General features: G+C 28.1%; 1 protein-coding gene and 1 pseudogene across 1 annotated transcript; one reads left to right on the top strand and one right to left on the bottom strand.

The window, feature by feature from the left end:
* Positions 1–4,884: 4,884 nt before the first annotated feature.
* On the bottom strand, positions 4,885–6,461 carry LOC114184722 (coumaroyl-CoA:anthocyanidin 3-O-glucoside-6''-O-coumaroyltransferase 1 pseudogene; annotated as a pseudogene).
* Positions 6,462–16,396: 9,935 nt separating this feature from the next.
* On the top strand, positions 16,397–18,185 carry LOC114185861 (coumaroyl-CoA:anthocyanidin 3-O-glucoside-6''-O-coumaroyltransferase 1-like). Its single transcript, XM_028073802.2, has 2 exons — positions 16,397–17,834; positions 18,074–18,185. Exons 1-2 carry the CDS (start codon positions 16,497–16,499, stop codon positions 18,092–18,094), a joined length of 1,359 nt encoding a protein of 452 aa, XP_027929603.1. The 5' UTR covers positions 16,397–16,496; the 3' UTR covers positions 18,095–18,185.
* The last annotated feature ends 4,630 nt before the right edge of the window (positions 18,186–22,815 follow it).

Here is a 22,815-nt window from a genome sequence, read left to right as displayed (position 1 = left end):
AAAAAAGTTTTAATTTATTAAAACTTGTATTTAATAGATTAAACTTTTATAAGTTTCCATAAATTTAAGACTACTCTATTTCAATAAATTAAAACATACTTTTAATCCATTGATTTATGGATAAGTGACATTAACGAATTAACATATAGTTTTAATTCACTAAAATGGAGAATTTAATTGTACATAACTCTCGAAGTGTTTACCCCTAAGATAAACCTTTTGTAAAATAAAATCACAAAATTTAAGCAACTTTCTGAGAATTATTTTCTAGAAAGAACAGGTTCTTGAAGAAAATTTGGAAAGTTTTGAAGATCAAAATAGAGTTTGTGGTGTAAATTCAACGTGTACTCACCTGAATTAGTTCTAGAGTGTGCTCTCTTTGTAATGAAGTGACATTGTTCTAGTTTTTCTTTCTTTCTTTTTTTTTTGTTTTGTTTTGTGGGTGTGATTAGTTATTTCTGAATAGAGTTTGCAGAAGTAGTTCAATAATCGAGTGTTACTGATCCAGAAAACAATTCTTGTAGGGTGCAAAAAAGTTGTTCTTAATATTTCTTTAGTTCAGCGTGTTTTTAAAATTGTTATTAGTCGAAACTTTGTTAGTATTGCTTGGCAAACTGGATATAACTTTCAAAAAAGAACTAGAATGAAATTTGTCTGTGCTATTATAAGACTTATTGCTAGGGTATAGAGTTTTGATATTATATATAAGTATGTTTACTTTCATCCATTTCTCAATTAAGAACCTCTCACGATTGTTCTATTATTTTTTTTTTTTACCAAGACAATTGTTTCATTGTGCAGAAAACTACCTCCCTGATTATTGGAGTAGTTAAGAAATATAAAGGTCTTTTTCATCTCTTTAGCAGTGAAAAACATGAGTAACATAGATTCCCCTCCTTTACATTCTAGTTTCATAAATAATGTTATTTTTGTAATCTGTGGCACTTGGTCTCCATCCAATAAAATTTTTCACCATCTAGCTTCTCAATATTCTGATATTTCCTTTACTCCTGTTGATGTTTGTGATGCATGTGCATTTGCTAAACAAAAACGTCTGACTTTTTTCATTAATCATACTAAAACCATTTCTTTTTTTCAACTTATTCATGTTGATATTTTGGGTTTAATTTCTACTACATCTATAGATGGCTACCAATACTTTCTAACCATTGTAGATGATTACAATTGTTTTACTTGGATTTTGCTTTTAAAACACAAAAATGATGTTAAAAACATGCTTTAACAATTCATTCTTTTAACATAAAACCAATTTGCTTGCACTCTTGCATTCTTCATAAAGCATCATGTGTTGCTACTCCTAAACAAAATGGCATTGTTGAGAGGAAACATTATCACCTTCTAAACGTCAGAAAATCTCTTCTTTTTCAAGCCAAAATTCCCAATTTTTTTGGTCTTACTCCTTAAATCTTGGTGCCCATATTATTAATAGACTTCCAACACCCTTTTTCAATAAAAAATCTCCTTTTCAACTGATTCACTCTGTTAAACCAGAATTTTCTAATCTCAAAGTATTCTGGTGTTTAGCTTAAGTTAGTTCTACTGTTACTAGTAAGCTTGATTCCCGTAGCTCTAAATGCATATTTCTTGAATATAAAACTGGCATTAAAGGTTATGTTTTGTATGACATGCATTCCAAGTCCATTTTAGTCTCAAGACACGTGATTTTTCATGAAAATGTTTTTCCCTACACTTCATCTTTGCTATTGCCTGACAACCCTACAAATGATGAATTTTCTTATGTTACCCTTTTTTATTTTCCTTCTTATGTACCAGTTTCTACTATAACAAAGATTACACAATAGATAATACCCCCATTCTTGTTTCTGATAATATCATGCTTCTACTGCTGGTCAAAAGGTTTCCCTTAGATCTAAAAATTGACCTACATATTTAAACCACTATTATTGTGGTACTGCTACTGTCGTCCCTGATTCTTTCTCTACTCCTTATCCTATTCACTTGTTTCTTTCATACAATAAATGCTCTCCTAACTACACTTCTTTTTGTCACAATATTTCTACATCTTTCAAAGAAGCTAACAAGTTTGAATACTGACAACAAGTTATAAACCACGTTCTACACCGAAACAGATGGATCAATTGGACCTTGGTTTCTCTTCCTCGTAATAAAAAGTCTATTGGTTGCCGTTGGGTTTACAGGATCAAGCACAAAACAGATGGATCAATCGATAAATACAAAGCCCGTTCAGTGGCAAAGGGTTTCACTCAAACCTAAAGAGTTGATTACTATGAAACTTTCTCACCAGTGGTCAAACTTACTACTGTACGCCTTGTTCTTGCTTTAGCTAGTGCAAATAATTGGTTTCTTGACCAATTAGATGTGGATAACACTTTTCTTCATGGTGACTTGACAGAAGATATTTACATGAAGCCTCCACTATCTGATCTGGTCTATAAACTTCAAAAGTATGTTTATGGTCTCATTACTTGTTTCAAGATCTTTATGTACACACCCTACTCTGTTTTTTGTGATAATAATTTTATTATTCACATTATCAAGAATCCTTCCTTTTATGAAAAAACCAAGTATACAGAGATTGATTGCCATATTGCAGGATAGAAGATTATTAAATGTCTTATCAAACTTTTTCATGTTCCTTCCAACTTCCAAATTGTCCTTCCAACTTCCAAATTGTCGGCTTCTTTACAAAATCTCTTCATCCATCTATTTTCAAGACTATTCTATCCAGGTTAAGCATGCACAACATTCATGCTTACCTTGTGAGAGAGTAATAAAGATATCATAGATATCTTCTTCTATTATTTTTCTGTTTTTCATTCTATTAGTTTGTTATATAACAACTGTATTCTGTTACATCTTGTATATAAACCTTTTGGTTTGTACTCTGTTTGTAAAGACAGTGGTTTTCACATTAATGAGAAATTCCTTTTCATGCACTTTGTCTAGCACTGTCACTTATTTATGTGCACTTAATTTTCCTCATATTTTCCAGACGGTTTTAATATATGTATATAAAGTTGTCAAAATAGGTTGAAAACCGCAAGTCAACCCGATCTACCATAAGTTCAGGTTGGGTTGAAATTTTTTTACAAATTTTAATACAGGTTAATTTTTGACCCGGCCCACATAGAATCCGGCTCACCGGAGTTGAACCCGTGGTGAGCCGGATTGACTCACCAACCCACAAATAAAGGGTCACACAAGTGTTTTTTATTATGTTGGGTTTTGTATTTGAGTCGGGTTAAGTTACTTTTTATAACACATTGGTATTTTTTTTTTTGGTTTGTAGTTGGAGTTTAACATCCTTTTGGATTATATTTGGATATTATTGAAGTTTACTTAGATTTTAATCAGAATTATAATTTAGTTTTTTTTTTTTAGATTGAAGAAAAAAATTGTATTTTTTTAATTAAGTGAGTCGGTGAGCGAACCCGTTTAACCCACCAACCCGTGGTAGGCCGAGCCGGGTTCAAATTTTTTTAGCTCGCCTAATAAATGAATCGGATTGGGTTAGCTCACTGAGTGACCAACCTATGATGGTTCGAATCGAACTGGACCGGATGATCTGTTTTGACAAATATATATATATATATATATATATATATATATATATATATATATATATATATATATATATATTATTGATTCAAATAATATTAAATTTAATTATTTAAACAGAGTTCATCTGTATCAAACATATATTCCATAACTTAAAAGACGTATTTGTAATAGCGACTATTCTTGTCCATTCATTTTTTTTCTATATTAATTACAATGTGTTCTATTAATATATTTTTTATTGCCGGTAAAAAAAATGTTTTGATATTTCTATTAAAAAAGCAAATTTATGATTTTGAATTTTAATATAAAATTTATTGATTAAACCCGGAAATTTATTAAATTTATTTTTTAATTTTAATAAAAAATTAATTTGTAAACCTGAATTTGAATATATATATATATATATATATATATATAAAGATTTATTAATAACATTGACTCTTTTAATTAGTTGAAAAAAACATTATAACATGTTATTTAGGAAAAAAAAGCATTAACTATGTTTTTTAGATTTTTTTTACCTGTGCAACTCTAATTGGAAATTACAAATATGATGCGGTTTTTAAAAGAAGATTTCATCTAAACAAGTCGTACAAAGTTGGAGAGATTTCATGATAAAAAAAGTGGTGTTATTTAAATATAATTTCAATTTAATTGAAATGGAGTTTTGATTTTGATATATAAACAGAAATCGTCAAAATTTCAATTTCACATTATTTTTATTAGTTAAACATTCTGCAAAGCAAAACTGTGCATATAACTTTAATGCATACAACAACTTTAATGGTTGCTTTTATAACATAAAAGGCGTAGTATACTAGCGACTTTGGTGTTTTATTGATAATATAGAAGTCTTGTACCACTTCTATTTTTGATTGATTTTTTCAATGTTGTACTAATTTACTTTATTGTCAGACTTGGAAGTATCATAATTATTTACCTTCTTTTTACTGAAAAAGATAATAGGAAATAAAGGAGAAATGGAAAACCACACCATATTTACCGTTTTTTATTTCTCGGATCCCTTCACTGACATACAAAAGCACATTAAACACGATGAAACTATGTGTACAAAAAACTTATGTTTTTATGGGTGAATTCCTTTCATAAAATGTTAAAAGTAGAAGAAAAACAGAAAATAATTAAAACCAGTATTTTTGCCTAATGTAGAAGTATAAAACGAGTTTCAAAAGCTGTTTATTTAAAAAATTGCTGTATTAAAAATAGGTGAAATAACCGTGTCTACTTCGTCTGAAAATGCACATTTCACCTAATTTTTTAAATGAAATATATGCGTTTACTTTTAATTTGGAGCATCCATTTAAGCTCTCAAATGCAACTAGATATGTTTTAACTTCTTTTAAGAACAGTACTAACTCATTCATCATTCAACTTATCAAGAATTATAAGCACATTACTCTAATAAAAGAAAAGAAACTACTCATGCAGAAACAGAACATGGAAAATATAAGCTTTTTCCCCATGAAATGATTCACTCAGAATTTATCAATATTATGGAGTTTCTGTTCTAAGATGTTGACGAACTTATTCATCTGAACCCTTTCAAGTGCCAATCCAACTTGAATTCCTTCTTTTTCGTCTCTGCAATCACAAAGAGAAATAGATGCTGAAGATTCAATATGCGCTGCTTCACACTTCTTAGGCTTTCCCCAACCAAAATCAGTCTGGTACACACCTAATTTTGGTGAACCTGCAATAAACAACCTAGATTTACCTGGTTTAACTCTTTCTCGATAATCTGATACCCAATTTTCAACCTTTTTCAAAGCATCACTCTTGAAATCTCTAATTTCCCTTTCAATAGCATTCGCAGCAGCAACGATCCCATTTTCTCCCACTATCTCACTCCTCTTCATTGCCGCCATGCAAATAGTCAGACAATTCCCAAAGTACGTTGAAGTTAACGAAAATTCAGGACGATCACGAGAATCTGCTGGAAACACCAAGTAGCATAGTTGATCAGAATATTGTTCGCTCTCCTCGGATCCAACCATGCAAACCCAAATCAAGGAGCATGTTATGACAAAGGTTGATATATGTAGTGCCCCGGAATCGTGAGTGCCGCATTTAAAAGAGACCCAATTCTTCAATTTGTCAATAAGTTCACGACTCAATACTACACTGAAACGAAACCGGAGCCCAACAAACTCGGTTATTTTGGGTTCCGTGATTTCAATTGCTTGAGAGTAAAGGAGCTTAAGCCCTTTAGGGTCTTTAAGTCTTGTCCTCTCATGCGAAGGAAGAGACAGTGTGGTTTCAAAGGGATCCAAGTCCCCTCTTGCTTTGCAAAGAGAGGCCCAAAACTTGATGAAATGATGAAGTGATTTGCCGTCGCCGACAACATGGTTGAAGGTGAGACAGATGGTGAAGCCAGAGTTTGGGAAAACCGTGACTTGAATGGTCATGAGAGGGAACACACGTGTGCCATCTTTGTTAACATGTGGAGGAGGCAATGTGGGGATAAGAGGGTGCCAGTTTCGAACATCTTGGGGAGAATGAGATGCAAGGAGAGTGAAGTCTGCAGTGGACTCTGCAACGATGAAGGAGAGATAATCTCCATGAAGGTAACGAATGTGAGAAAGATGGGGTTGTGGTGGAACAATGAGATTGGAGGCAAAGGGGAAGAAGTGTTGGAGAGAGAGGGAAAGAGAGTGTTTGAGAATGGGAAGTGTTGTTTGGAGGAAGTGGTGTGTAGGATGGGGAAACTCATAGAAGAAGATGCGTTGAATAGGGACACGACAACAAAACCATGGAAGGTCGAAGAAAGTGAGGGGAAGGGTGGTTGAGGGAAGGGAGGGTGGTGGAGCAACTTGGCATTCTTCTATCACCTTCACTGATTTATGATGGTTAATCTGGTTATCCATGTATAGCATATAGTGTTGGGTGCTAGTAAGAGACCAGGAATCTAACATGCTTGCTTTTATAGTTGAAAGTTTGATAGTAAAGTGGTTCTCCTGCATTGAAACATTCATGCTTATACAAGAAACAAGGGATAAGAAGAAAAATGAAATTTAATAGACTACATGTACGATGAAGAATAATACTTTTGACTTCCTTTTTAATTTTACATCCTTTTACATTTTAATAATTTCTTAACTTCATTTTTTTTAAAGAGCTCTAATATTTCTTTTCTATTTAAAAATTTGAATCAATAACATGCTTACGTTTATAAATATATATATATATATATATATATATATATATATATATATATTCAATCTTAAATTACCTAATATGTTAAATATGCTATTCTATATCAAACGTGATTAAATATATACCTTGTATATTAATTACGACTATCTCATATTTACATCTAATTTAATTGACAAAAATTTTGACGTTGAAGTGCGGACACGACATAACATAAGGAGATTCGACATGCATTTATGATATAGATAATAGTGACCACAAGTTTGGTAAAGTGGTAAAGTACTGCTGCTGTACACCTGTACTGGGTTTATTTTGTACAAAACTTGTCTCCAACATGGGCTACGCATAGGCCTTTATATTTAAGAAATAATTTAACAAAAAAAAAATATTTTTTAGGATTATTCTACGTTGTTATTTGTTTTTATCGAATATTTTAATTGGATAATCAGAGATTTTGACCGATTGAATTCTTATTTTCAAAATGTGATATAATTATTTAATGAATTCAGTTCGTATCTTACGTGTCAACTTAATGTTTTTTTATTTTCATTAATTTTTTTTTTAAATTAATTTTGTCACGTGTAAAAATAGTGTGTAATTTTACCACGTAACATTATTAAAATAAATGTAATGTAAAAGATTTCAATTTAATCCTATTTTTATTATTTTTTCTTAATTTAGTGTTTTTTTTAAACGGTAGCAATTTCATTTCTTTTCAACTTGAGATCAAAAATTTAACTTTAATATAAATATTATAGTAATATTTTTATTAAAATTTATATTTTTTAAAATATTTTTAACAAGATTAAGTTAATTTAAATTTATATTTTATATTAAACTTTAATTAAATTTTGTTTCAAACATATCTATATCAATAATTTCTATAAAAATGTTAGAGTTAGTTAAAAATAATAATTTTTTTAAATTCATATGTAAAATTTTAAAACAAGACTTAAACAAAAAATAATGTAAAATATAAATTTAAATAAATTTAGTATTATTAAAAATATTTGATAAAAATATCAACTTTAATAAAAATATCATTACAACATTTATATAAAAGTTAAATTTTGTCTCAATTTAGAGAGGGATGAAATTATTTCAGTTTAAAAATAAAATTGAGACCGAATTAAGACAAAATAACAAATATAGAAATTAAATTGAGATTTTTCACATAACATTTTGTCCCAATAGCGCCACGTGGCACTACTACTGCCACGTCATATTGTATCTGCCAAGTGACGGTACTCTCATTTGACATGTGGAAAAATTTATTTATTTTTTTTAAAATAAAAAATATAAAAAAATTCGAGCTGACACGTGGTTTATGAATTGACTGTATTATCATAAATAACCAAATTGTATCATATTTTAAAAAATGAGAACCCAATCGAGATAGATCAAAATCTGATGACCTAATTGAGATTTTCAAACAAAAATAAGATCAACAGAGAATTTAAACCTATTATTTAATATAAATTGATTTATGATAAATATGTAATTAGTAGTAAATTGTAATGTATTGGACATTAAAATATTGATTTCATGAGTATGATTTGGGATAGAACTTATTTTTAAGATTATAAGATGTAGAAAATCTAAGGCTATAACATTTGTTAATAAAAAGAAGATTAATCTTAAAAGGTATTTAAACATTATATGATCTTCTATAGATATTGTAAATTATAGAATTTTTTTAAAAAATATAATGAAAATAATTAAAGTTAATACATAAACGTTGTTTGATTTAAATATAAACAATTTAAATTTAAAGTTTTATTTAGTAATGTTTGAAGCATATTTCTGTTGGAGTTACTTTTCAATTTAACTAAAACTCGTTTACATGTTTCTGTGTTTGTGTTAATTAAATATTTTAAATTAAATAATTAATGGACCACTATGGAGGTATTTTTCGTGATTGTTACAATTTTTCATAGTCTTACCGTGAAGTGATTGACTATAAATCATGTGAGTACATTTTAAACTTCTGTACTATGTCAAATGCCAGTGAATTCAATGTTTATTCAAAAAATGCAATATGCATATGTTCTTCTCGCAGAATTTTCTACAAAGAATCGGTGAAAAGTCGAATTCTTATATCAACCAAACCACCAAAAACAATATCTTGAATCCAAGACTGACATTAGTTCAACATGGAATAATCCAATCGAAAATAGAAGTCGTACGAGCATATTACAAAACTTTTGTATTATATAAGTTTTATGATGCTTTTAAGAAACATTAATCAAGCAAATGATCTTTGTAATGGTACAAGATTGTAAGTTTTGGGAAATAATGTTATCTCCACAATAATAATAACATACAAAAATGTTTATGTAAAATATTCATGCCAAGAATGAACTTGACCTCCTTCTTATTCCAGTGTGTCTTTCAAGTTTCAAATGAAGCATTTTCTATATGTCTATGTTTTGTCATGACAACAAACAAAAGTTAAGGACAAGCTCTCTCTAAAGTTAGATTTTATCTTTTTCATCCCATATTCACTTATGAACAACTATATGTAATAGTTTCTAAAGTGAAAACAAAAAAAAAAAGATTAAAAATAATAATTAAGGATGAAGATGGAGATGTAACCACTACAACTACAAATGTGGTTTACAAAAATATATTTGAAAATATTTAATAATAGGTATACAAATTAATCTTTCACCATTCTGATTATTTCTCAATTATTGTATTACATTCTTTTATTTTTTGAATCCAATTTTAAATTTAATAATATTGCATCTGTTTTATATTGAAGATTATAATAACCTTTTGAACAATGAAATTCTATATAGATATTCATAACATATACATAAATATTCAAAAAGTTGAACTTCATATTGAACAAAACAAAGATTACTATAATTAGTGTTATCACGATCATGTTCAAAATTGTTACATTCATTTATAAATATGATAAATTGATATTTTTTATTTTAAATCATATTTATCATTTCTATTTAAAAATTAATATTTATCTTTTACTAATTACTATATAAAACTAAATTTATTTATCTAAAAATTAACCCGTGCGTTGCACAGATCAAAATACTAGTTACTCTAACAAAAGAGAAGAAACTACTGACGTATAGAAACAAGAAAAGGAAAATATAATCTTTTATAATTTTTTTTCCCATGAAATTATTCACTCAGAATTTATCAATATTATGGAGTTGTTGTCGTAAGATGTTGGTGAAGTTATTCATCTGAATCCTTTCAAGTGCCAATCCACCCTCAATTCCTTCTTTTTCGTCTTTGCAATCAAAAAGAGAAATGGATGTTGATGATTCAATATGTGCTAGTTCGCATTTCTTAGGCTTTCCCCAACCAAACTCCGTCTGGTACGAACCAAATTTTGGTGAACTTGCAATAACGCACACAGATTTACCTGGTTTAACTCTTTTTCTATATTTACATGTTAATTTTAAAAAATATATATATCAAATTACTCCACTAAATAATCAAGTTATTTTTTTTATATTTTTATATTAAAAAAATTCTTATTTAAATTTATAATATTTTAAAAATATTAAAAATGTAAATATAAAGTGACACATGTCACATTAAAAATATTTGTCACATTCAACATTTAAAAATTACAAGTGTCACTTAAAATTTACATTTTTAATATTTTAAAAAAATTATAAGTTTAAATATGGGGTTTTTTAATAATTTAATTTGAATATCTAGGAGGAGTAATTTGATATATAAATTTAAAAAAAAAATTTTAACATGTTTATATAAGTTTTAATTATGTTTAATTATTAATTTGATCTCATTTAAAAAAATGACCCATTGAATCAAAATTACAAATAAAAGAATTAAATAAAAAACAAACATTGTCATGTGACACTGTACGAACATGACGTTAACATCAATCTAACAGAAATGATTAAATTGAACATTTAAAATAAAAATACAAGACTAAATTGAACAAATAAAAAATTATGGGTCTTTTTGAAAATTTGAATAAAATTAGAGAATTAAATTAGGTATTAAGCCAAAATTTTAATTGGGTCATCATATTTTGACTAGTCTCAATTGAGTTAATATTTTCTAAAATACTATATAATTTGGTCTTTTACCGGTGATTTTGTAGATCACAAATCTAAGGAGACGTGTAATTTTTCTAACTTTGTATATTTTTCCTCCTTTTTAAATATAACAATTGGCATTATATAACATGTATATTTTTGAATTACAGGAAGAATTTCATACTATATTTTCTTAAGCAAGATTTGAGGTTGTTTTTGGTAATGGGGGGGGGGGGGGAGGGGGAGAAATATCCCCATTAGACCCTGTTGAGGAGGAGAACTTAAGGAAAAAAAGTTGATTGGTTGTTACTGGTGGCAAAAATGTTAAGGAACGAGTACATGGGGTTGTGTCAACAAACAATTTCGTTTGGGTGAATAATTTTATTTTCGAAAACAAAATAAAAAATAAAAATTTAGTTAGTGGTAAATAAAAAAGGTGAAATAAAATTTTCTTCAAAAATTCTCAAACTTTAATTTTAGCAAAAAAAAAATAGAGATGAAAAAAAAAGGAAGAGGCCAATTTGTTGCTACTTATCAAACTCTTCCTCGTGAGCCCACCAATTCAACATATTTCCGTCCTCACCCTTTACTTTTCTACCAATTTGTTCCTGATAAAGAAAATAGTGATATGATTCTAATAATTAGAAGAAATATCTCTTCTAATGATTTTAGAATCAATATTACTTATTACTGATAATGATTAATATTGTGCTTTGATTTGTTGTGATTTGATTCTCGTAATGTATTGTTATCATGACCAATCTCTTTCTTATATTGTTCATTACAATTAAGATTAAGATTATATTGATATTGCAATGTGTAGATATATAGACATAGTCTGTCATATTAAAAAGGATAAAAGAATATTATCTACACTTCATCTTTCCTTCTCATTACCACCCACATAGACACAGCTCATCTTTACCTCTCTTGGAGAAAAACAAAAATTTTTAAAAAGTAGGCAAGAAAAAAAGAAGACGAAAGGTAGTTGTAATGTACAAAGTGAGAGAATGAGAGTATGAAAGGGTGAGATTGATATAGAAGAAGAGATATTGAAAACTTTTGAAGGTATGTCACTGCTAGTTTTTTTTTTCTTTTGATTAATTTTTTTTCCAATTTTCATTATATTTTTTTAATCATAAATTTTTTTCCTATTTCTTTAGTGTTTGTCTGGCCGCTCGCGTCGCGTGACATCTATTTTCAAATTTCTTTTTTCTAATATATATATATATATATATATATATATAAAGAACAAAAAATAAAAAATAATTTTCTTTGTTTACTTTATGTGTCTGTCCGGCCGTTCACGTCACATGACATCTATTTCCAATTTGTTAAAAATACCAAAAAAACATAAAAAAAATTTCAAAATTATGAAAAATAAAAATAAAATCTTTTCTCAAATAGGTTTTCATAAAGAATTACGTAACCCTGATTCTCTATTGTGAATGGAGATACGTAGGATCGATGATTAATCTTTGTCGAACTAAAAAAACCAAAAAAATATTTTTGTTTCTTTATTATATTATTTTGTTATTTTTATTGGGGTAAATAAATATTTTGAAAAACCACATAAGTTTTTCACATTTAATTAAAGGTCGTCTTAGGACAAGCGTGGTAGACTGCTAACACCTTCCCTACGCGTAACTGATTCCCGGACCAAAAATCTAGTTATTGTAGACCTTGTCTTATTTTGTTTTTTCGTAGTTTTCCAGAATAAACTATGGTGACGACTCCAAACTCTATTTTTTCAATTTTTATTTTGGTTCACTATCCTGTCGCGGTTTCGATTGCGACAGGTTGGAAAAGTGAAAGACATAAATCTTTGCGGGGAATCCTTCACACAAGCAACATATACTTCTACACTTGTGGAATCACAATAGATCCTAAGGTGGGAAGAAGAGATTCATCAATCTAGGGAGGAGAATCAATGTCTGTAAAGAAAATTAGGATCCCTAGTATCTCTTGTTCTCCCTCTTCTCCATCTCGTCGTATAAACTATTTCGCAAGACGTCAATGAACAACCACAAAATGAGGACCAAAACTAGGATGATGCTCAAGAGGGTAATGTGTAGTTGATGTAATGATATGAATGTTGCTGGAACCTTTGTAAAATTTTGTTGTTATATTTGGAGGCGTTATTTAGTTGTTATTGCATGTCCTATTTGAGTGATTATTGTGAATGTTATTGTTTACTCTGTGATATAACTGACATCAATCAATGTTTGAAAAATAACAAAATGAATATAAATATTTATATATAATTATTATTTTGTCATGATGACATACAAATGGTTATTTTAAAAATATTTAATAATATTGCAAAGATTCAAGTAACCTGTATGGTTTTCTAATTTTTTTATATTTACTGTTATCTACGGAATACGTCGTAGGTAAATTACTTATCAAATATTTGTAGGTAACTTATCTACAAAACATTTTATAGGTAACTTATCTACGAAATATTTCGTAGGTAATTTACCTATGAAACATTTCGTAGGTAATTTCCCTATAAAACATTTCGTATGTAAATTACTTACAAAAAGTATCGTAGATAAGTTATCTACGAAATATTTCGTAGGTAACTCGAATATTGAATGACAAACTTTTCGACAAAATTTTTCGTAGGTAAGTTAGAGACACCCTAATTTCGTAGATAATTATTGTAGGTAAATTACTTATGAAAGAGATTTGTGTAGGTAAAATTACCTATCAACGTATTACTTACGAAATTTATTTCGTAGGTAATTTGTAGCTAAATTCAAATTATATACGAAAAATGGTCATTACCTACGAAATATTGACATAGATAATAACCATATTTCTTGTAGTGTGTTAGCATAATACTAATAACATTAATTTATGTGTTACGTGTTAACTTATAGTTTTTTTCTCAATTTTTTTTATATTTTTTTTAATTCTTTTTAAAAAAATAAATTTTGTCATGTGTCATGAGAGGTTCTGCCATGTGACAGAGACATTGTGACATGGTAGTGACAATGTCACATGACATTGGGTGGACTAATGTCATGTGAAAAATCTCCATTTAGTCTTTGTATTTATTATTTTTTCTTAATTCAGTAGGTAAATTACTTACGAAAGATATTTTTGTAGATAAAATTACCTATCAACGTATTACTTACGAAATTTATTTCGTAGGTAATTCAAATTATATACGAAAAATGGTCATTACCTACGAAATATTGACATAGATAATAACCATATTTCTTGTAGCGTGTTAGCATAGTACTAATAACATTAATTTATGTGTTACGTGTTAACTTATAGTTTTTTTTTCTCAATTTTCTTTTATTTTTTTAATTCTTTTTAAAAAAATAAATTTTGTCATGTGTCATGAGAGGTTCTGCCATGTGACAGAGACAATGTGACATGGTAGTGACAATGTCACATGACATTGTTGGGATTAATGTCATGTGAAAAATCTCCATTTAGTCCTTGTATTTTTTATTTTTTCTTAATTTAGTAGGTAAATTACTTACGAAAGAGATTTTTGTAGATAAAATTACCTATCAACGTATTACTTACGAAATTTATTTCGTAGATAATTCGTAGTTAAATTCAAATTATATACGAAAAATGGTCATTACCTACGAAATATTGACATAGATAATAACCATATTTCTTGTAGTGTGTTAGCATAGTACTAATAACATTAATTTATGTGTTTTTTTTTCTCAATTTTCTTTTATTTTTGGAATTCTTTTTAAAAAAATAAATTTTGTCATGTGTCATGAGAGGTTCTGCCATGTGACAGAGACAGTGTGACATGGTAGTGACAATGTCACATGACATTGTTGGGACTAATGTCATGTGAAAAATCTCTGTTTAGTCTTTATATTTATTATTTTTTCTTAATTTAGTGTCAAGGAGATGCATAATGGTGGTGTATAAGTAAAAACTAGTGGTGCATTCAGCTCCTAGTATACTTCTTTCTAGAATTTACTAATTTTGGCAGTATTTTATAACTCATAACAATTTAATTTCATGTCTTGAATGAACCAAATTTAACTTCAGCTACATCAACAAACGTTAGACAATAAAAAAATAAATTTAATTTATACTAATAAGTGATAGTCCGGTCTTAAAATCTACACTTTTATCAGTTAATTAGACAATATACATAACTCCATCTCTAATTTTTGACTTTTTTTTACTCCATTTCTAAATTTGTGATGCCATAGAGTATGCATAAAAACCATGTGAGATTTAATTATTTACATGTGCAACTTATTTAACAAGATGATAGCGTAATAAATGATTTGATTTCTTGATCATAGAAAAACAAAGGTTCATCTTAAATCCTTTTGAGTCTCATTCAATTAGATAACATCACATGTATGCATATTTTTTAAAAATGACTAAAAAAGAAGAGAAAAAGATGAACTTAATATAATGAAGATTTTGACCAACTAGGATGGTAGTATTCTCTATCAAAACTACTATGATGCACTCCAATAAATGAGTAGATCAATCAAAATCTTAAAAAAAATATACAAACAAAGAAAAATGATATTTTCTGAAAAGATAACAAATTGTATAAAATAAAATAAAATAATATATATATATATATATATATATATATATATATATATATATATATATCGAATCGTCGCAGTTATGAGAAAAAAAAAATACATTTACTTCATTTTTCTTGAAAAAAATGTATTCGTTTTTTAACTTTTTCCACTCATCAACCAAGTAGTACCTTAACTTTTTCATATCTTTAATTAAGTGATATTAACATTTATTTAGATTCTAAATAAACATTATATTTTAATAAATAACACTCGTATTCTAATTACGTTAGATTCACCTATTTTACTGTTTTTAGAAACAACATATTGACTAAGATTTAAATATAATAAAAAGTGTTTAAAATATAGAAATGGAATAATTTTGTACAATAAAAAATTGAAATATAAAGTATTACACATTAAGAAAATCATAAAAATATACTATTACTAAATTATAAATTTCCTTATTGAAAATATAAAAACATTTAGTTTTTGAGAAAAATAATATTTTAATTTTGTTTGTAAAATAATATTTTCGAAATGTAAAAATACATTTAACTTTTTTACTTAAATTTTAATATAATATTTTAAAATACAATGTTAAAGGCGAATGTGTGTTCATTAATGATATAAATATGATTAATATCATCTATTAAAATCACAACAACAAAAATATGTCCTTAAAATTTCGAAAAGACAAGTGATACTTTATATTAAAATTAAAAAAAAAAATGCATCTTTATCTAAAACTAAAAAGTGCGTAAATCTCATTTAACAATATCTTACGAAAAATATTCTCCAAAAAGTTTATCAAACTATAAAATCAATCCAAATTGAATTCTACAAGATCAATATAGCATTGCAGTGAAATCAAATAATATACCAAACGATATTTTATATTTAAAAATGAAATTCTAAAATAGGAAGCAAGAAAGGCCATATACATACTGGGACGATATCAATCTTCACTATTTGCAATTATAATTTATAATTGCATTGAAGTTCCACGCTAGTTATTATTTTACAATATAATAGTCTAACAGACTACTCACACACGTCACGTAATACAAAAGGGTTATCAACTTCCACGAAAGCATGTGCAACCGCACAGTGTCACGTGATCTGAAATTATCAAACCATTATCAATTTTCTCTCGCTTTCTCTCACAAGAAGCTTCTGTGAGAAAATGGCTCACCGGAGAGAACTTGATTCAGTGAAGATCATAGAGCAGTGTCAAGTTTCTCCGCCACCAAATTCTGTTCCTTCAACCACTCTTCCCCTCACTTTCTTTGACATTCCATGGTTCTTCTGCAACTCCATCCAACGCATCTTCTTCTACGAGTTTCCCCACCCCACTCACCACTTCCTCCAAGAAGCACTTCCCATTCTCAAACACTCTCTTTCGCTCTCTCTCCAACATTTCTTCCCTTTTGCCTCCAATCTCATCGTTCCACCACAACTCCACCTCTCTCACATTCGTTACCTTCACGGCGACTCTCTCTCCTTCACCGTTGCAGAGTCCACAGCAGACTTCAATCTCCTCACGTCAGATTCTCCTCAAGACGTTCAAAACTGGCACCCTCTTGTTCCTACCTTGCCTTCCGCACGTGTTGAGCAGGATGGCATACGTGTGATGCCTCTCATGGCCATTCAGGTCACGCTTTTCCCAAACTCTGGCTTCAGCATATGTCTCACCTTCAACCACCTTGCTGGGGATGGCAAATCACTTCATCATTTCATCAAGTTTTGGGCTTCTCTTTGCAATGCGAGAGGGGAGTTCACTTCCATTGAGGCCTCTTTGTCTCTTCCTTCACACGAGAGAGACAAAGTTAAAGACCCAAAAGGGCTTAAGTTCATTTACTTTCAAGAACTTGAACATTTTGAGTCCAAAAGCATGGAGTTCGCTGGGCTCGTGCGAGATGTTTCCACTAACAAGCTGCGCTTCACTCTTGTACTCAGTCTTGAACAAGTTGAGAAACTAAAGAAATGGGTCTCTCTTAAATGTGCAAGCAACGATTCGGGGTTATTACACATATCAACCTTTGTTGTAGCATGCTCTATAATTTGGGTTTGCATGATTAGGTCGGAAGAAAAAAGAGCCATTTGTTTTTCAGAAGAGTGTGATGAACTTTGTCACTTGGTGTTTCTAGCAGATTGTCGCGATCGTCCTGAATTTTCATTACCTTCCACGTACTTTGGAAATTGTTTAACCGCTTACATTGTGGCAATAAAGAGGAATGAGCTGGTGGGAGAAGATGGGATCGTTGCTGCGGCAAATGCTATTGGAAAGGAAATTAGATATTTGAAGAGTGATCCTTTGAGAAATGCTGAAACGTTGATGTCAGATTATAGAGAGTTAGGAAAACCAGGTAAATCTGTGTTGGTTATTGCAGGTTCACCAAAATTGGGTGTATACCAGACTGATTTTGGTTGGGGAAAGCCTAAGAAATGTGAAGCAGCGCATATTGAATCGTCAGGATCCATTTCTCTTTCTGATTGCAGAGACGAAAAAGGAGGAATTGAGGTTGGATTAGCACTTGAAAGAACTCACATGAATAAGTTCTGCAACATCTTGGAAAAAGAACTCTATAATATTAATAAATCTTGAGGGAACCCAAAATATATTCTTGTTTTATTCAATTTAGTATTTTCGTTTGTGGTTTGTTGTGTTTAAACCTTCCCTTTCAGGGTGATGTGTGTCGTAATTTTATTGCCTAGACACAATTACATTGTTAATGAAACAGTGTTTTCTTTTTCTCGTAGGTAGAACACTTCAGAAAATAGAAGAGTTTGCGAGATTATAACCGGAGAAGATAGTGAAGATATTAAGATGTACAAGGTGAATTTTATATATATATATATATATAATCTAAACATCTAATATTCTAAAATTTTGGATTGAGAATATTTTTAACATTAACTCATGATTTGAGATTTGTCAAAGATTATAATTTTCTTTTGAGTATCTAAACTCCCTTTAGGTTGAATGAAGGAGCTCTTCATATATATAGATTTAAATGGGCTACTTTTATTTTTCTCGAATTTCAAATATATCGATCTCGAATAGAGATGGCAAATAAACTCGTCCCCGTAGGTATTATCTGAACCCGTCTCCGTTTTGTCGGGGAATCCCGCATTGACTGGGTATAGGTATGGGTATGGGGAATTCCCGACTTTTTTAGTTGGATATGGGGATGGGTATGAGGATATACATATCCCCACCATAATACCCGTCCCCGTTTAAATTATTAAAATATTCTCAATTAATTAAATAACCATATATATATATTATTTTTTATTTCTTCTAATTATTTGGTTTGTCATGAAACTCATTCGCATTTCAATTATATTTTTTATATTTATCCTTTATGTAATTATATTTAAAAGATGTATGTCAATTAAAATTTTTTATGTCACATTTTAATATTTCTATTATTTTTTAATATTTTTATTTACTGTATATTTTTCTTTCACATGAGAATGTTTAATACTCTCAATTTAAGTATTTAATAGTACAAACCTTTTGTTTACTAGGTAATAGAAAAAAAAAACATTTACTTATTATTATTATTATTAGTTTTTGTTTCATTTGAAGAACTCTTTTGTTTCACTAAAATATTTTTTGTTATTTCTCAACCATTGAGTATATATGTTGAAGATCTCTCTAAGATATTTTTCAACTTATCATATCCTTAATTATACATTTGTTTTCCTTTGTGCGATTTCTTTCAATAGTCTCTCAAATTGTTTGTAAACATTTGTTAATTTTTTAATATTTTTATTTCTTGTTTGTTTTCATTATGTAGAATACTATTTTGATATATTTTATCTAATTATTTTTTATTTTCTAACTCATTATCAATCATACTGTAATTTTTTCACTATAATTGTATAAATAACTTTTATTTACTACAATATAAAAATTTAATGTAATTGTCATGAATTATTTTTTATCACCATCCAACATAATTGAAGTTCAAAATATACAAGATCTATGTTAAAATTTTATTATTATGATTATTATTTGTTCTTTGTATCATTTTGATCAAGTAATGTATTATAACTTTTATTAGTGTATAAAAAAGAGATTCATTAGAATTTAAAAGATTGAAGTAAACAAACATTTAAAATATAATTTAATTTGAATATTTGTTGTCCTTTTATATTTTTTAAAAAATATTTTTAAATTTTATCAACTAGGTTTCATTAATGTTTGTAAATTTAATAAATGTGTTCATTCTCATGAAATTTTATTTGGTATTATAATCTAAAATGTAAACAATTATAATTTATTTTAAACTTTTATTATGATTATTATTTGTTCTTTGTATCATTTTGATCAAATGATGTATTATAACTTTTATTAGTGTATGAAAAAGAGATTCATTAGAATTTAAAAGATTGAAGTAAACAAACATTTAAAATATATTTTAATTTGAATATTTGTTTTCCTTTTATATTTTTTAAAAAATATTTTTAAATCTTATCAACTAGGTTTCATTAATGTATGTAAATTTAATAAATATGCTGGTTCTCATGAAATTTTATTTGGTATTATAATCTAAAATGTAAACAATTATAATTTATTTTAAACTTTTATTATGATTATTATTTGTTCTTTGTATCATTTTGATCAAATGATGTATTATAACTTTTATTAGTGTATAAAAAAGAGATTTATTAAAATTTAAAAGATTGAAGTAAACAAACATTTAAAATATATTTTAATTTGAATATTTGTTTTTCTTTTATATTTAAAAAAAATATTTTTAAATTTTATCAACTATGTTTCATTAATATTTGCAAATTTAATAATTGTTTTGTTTCTCATGAAATTTGATTTGGTATTATAATCTAAAATGTAAACAATTGTAATTTATTTTAAAGTATTTGATATCGAAGAAACAATCATCCTTCTAATATTGAATATTTGATAATATTATGTTTCCTTTATCGTATTTTTTTATTATTTTATAAAAATTAATTGAAATTAATATTGAAGTAGTAAGAAAATGGGTATGGGTATGGGTACGAGATTATACCCGTTACCCGGTGGGGATGGGGATGAGACAAAAATTTGATACCCGTTGGTTTTGGGTATGGGGATGGGGATGAATTTTTTTTACGGAAATGGGTATGGGATAGTGAAACTCGTGCTCGACCCGCCCCGTTACCATCCCTAATCTCGAGGGAATCTTGTGTGAAATTAAACTTAACATTCGTATAAATAACCGATTAAACCACTAACAAAATAAAATACCTATTGCCAACTTGCGGAATAAAAAAAAATCCAATATTTAAATTTAGAAGGAAGCCATGACCTCCAAGTACTTGTTATTAGATATACCAAAAATATGATTTATGTTTGGGTTACCACATCCAAAGAAGGAAGAATTACCATTATATACTTGTGGGTTAAATATGTTTTTGGTCCCTCAAGTTTTAGTGAAATTTGGAATTAGTCCCTCTTCGAAACTTTATACCAATTTAGTCCTTCATCTTTAAAAATGTATGAATTTAGTCCTTTTAACCAAACTTAAAAATGTATGAATTTAGTCCTTTTAACCAAACTTTGTTAAGTTTATCTGACGTTTCAAGCGCATTTCATGATGGTATTTGAATTGTGTATACCATTTGACACATTTTTCGCTTCAATATAACTCAAATATTATCATAAAATGTGTTTAAAATGTCAAATATACTTAACAAAAATTGGTAAGAAGGACTAAATCCACACATTTCTAAAGATGAATGACTAAATTGGTATAAAATTTCGAAGAGGGACTAATTCCAAAATTCACTGAAACTTGAGGGACCAAAAACATATTTATCCTTATACTTGTTTAACCTTTCAATGTCGTACAATGAAAGTCAATGAAGAGACTTTTCAAAACGAAAATAATATTTCACATAATATAACAAAATACATTAATAATTTAATTTTAAAAATAAAAGGTTATAATAAAAAAATGTTAGTCATTGTCATTAATGGCTGTTTTCTATGGGTTTCATTTTTTATAAGAATTGTTTGATGTAATTATTATGTTTCTCTATTTTTATTTTGGTAAGTAAGTTGACCGATAATGTATTGATCAGTAATTAGGTTATATATTTTTAGGAAAATGATATTTTTAGTAGTTATCAAAACTAAAAGTACTTGAAAAGTTATCTAAAAGTACAATAGAAAAAATAGAAACGATGTGGCCATAATACTTTGTTGGGATGATGAATCTTTCCTTACTCAAGTCATACTCTTACCTTAATTGAGTAATCTTTCCTTACTTCAATAAGTAATGTGTATGATTAGTGATCATTGATCATACTTTTACTTTTTGCTTATCATGGAGGTTAATCGTCTAAAGACATAAGTACGTTGATGTTTTAACATGCTAAAATCAACACTAGTAGTATTTCTTTTGAAGTATTCTTTTTATCCAACAAAATTTAGTAGTGTTTTTGTACTTTATAGACATTTCATTTTCTTTTTCTTATACTTGAATAACTTTACAATAACTCTTTCAGAGTCACTGTAAACTTGTTTCTGCCCGTCAAATGATTTTTACTCTTTTAAATATCTTCCATTCCTATGAAGAGTTTGAAAATGATAGATGCATTAAATGTACCCATGCAACTAAGGATGACAATAGATCGGGTCAGGTACGGATAGTACCTACCCGTTACCCGACCCACAAAAAACAAAATTCTACCATTTACCCGTTAGGTATCCGTTTAAAAAATGTTCGTAGATTTTTTTAAAACCTGCGGATACCCGCATACTCGCAAGTACTTAAAAAAAAATAATATATATATATATATATATATAAAGCTTTTTAAATAAAATTATAAAAACTATAAAATATAAATTAAATTTTAATTAAATTTAACTTAATAAAATATAAATTAAAATTTAATTTTAATTTCTTGTAGGCAACATATACCCATAGGTACGAGTAGTATAATACTCGCATCTGACACATTTATAAATGAATATTAAAATACTTGTTATCTACTATCTACAGGTAATAAATACCTACAGTTAGAAATGACAAAAATATTCGTGTCCGTGAATATTTGCGGATAAAATTTGTGATAGATAATAAGTATCCGCGAGTATTCACATGTGGATATAGGGTATTTTAATACTCAATTTATAAACAGGTCGGGTACAACAACTATCATATTATCCGTACTCGCAGATATCCATACCTACAAAAAATTAAAATTAAAATTAATTTATATTTTATTAAGTTAGATTTAATTTATATTTTATTTCATTTTTTTGTAATTTTAATTAAATTTTATTTTAAAAATTTCTTTTTAAAATATTTGTGAATATCTACAAGTACACTGCATTTCAAAAAACCCGTGAGTATTTTTTAAACGAGTATCTATCCAGATAATAGGTGAATTTTTTTGTTATGGGTCGAGTTGCGGATAATACTATCCGCATCCGACCCGACCTGTTGTCATTCATACTCACGAGTACTAACTATCCACCACGAATA

The sequence above is a fragment of the Vigna unguiculata genome, chromosome 5, assembly GCF_037176805.1.
Source record: "Vigna unguiculata cultivar grain cowpea cultivar isolate G323 ecotype 2 chromosome 5, ASM3717680v1, whole genome shotgun sequence".
In the NCBI taxonomy this organism is placed as follows: Eukaryota; Viridiplantae; Streptophyta; class Magnoliopsida; order Fabales; family Fabaceae; genus Vigna; species Vigna unguiculata.
The sequence above is the reverse complement of the archived record's forward strand: the minus strand, read 5'-3'. Positions and strand labels throughout refer to the sequence as shown.

What these genes read in the sequence shown, in the direction of transcription:
- LOC114185861 (XM_028073802.2), top strand. Translation starts at nt 16,497, where the DNA reads ATGGCTCACCGGAGAGAACTTGATTCAGTGAAGATCATAGAGCAGTGT. An exon ending in ACGAAAAAGGAGGAATTGAG is followed by an intron (nt 17,835 to 18,073) that starts GTTGGATTAGCA and finishes TTTTTCTCGTAG; the next exon opens with GTAGAACACTTCAGAAAATA.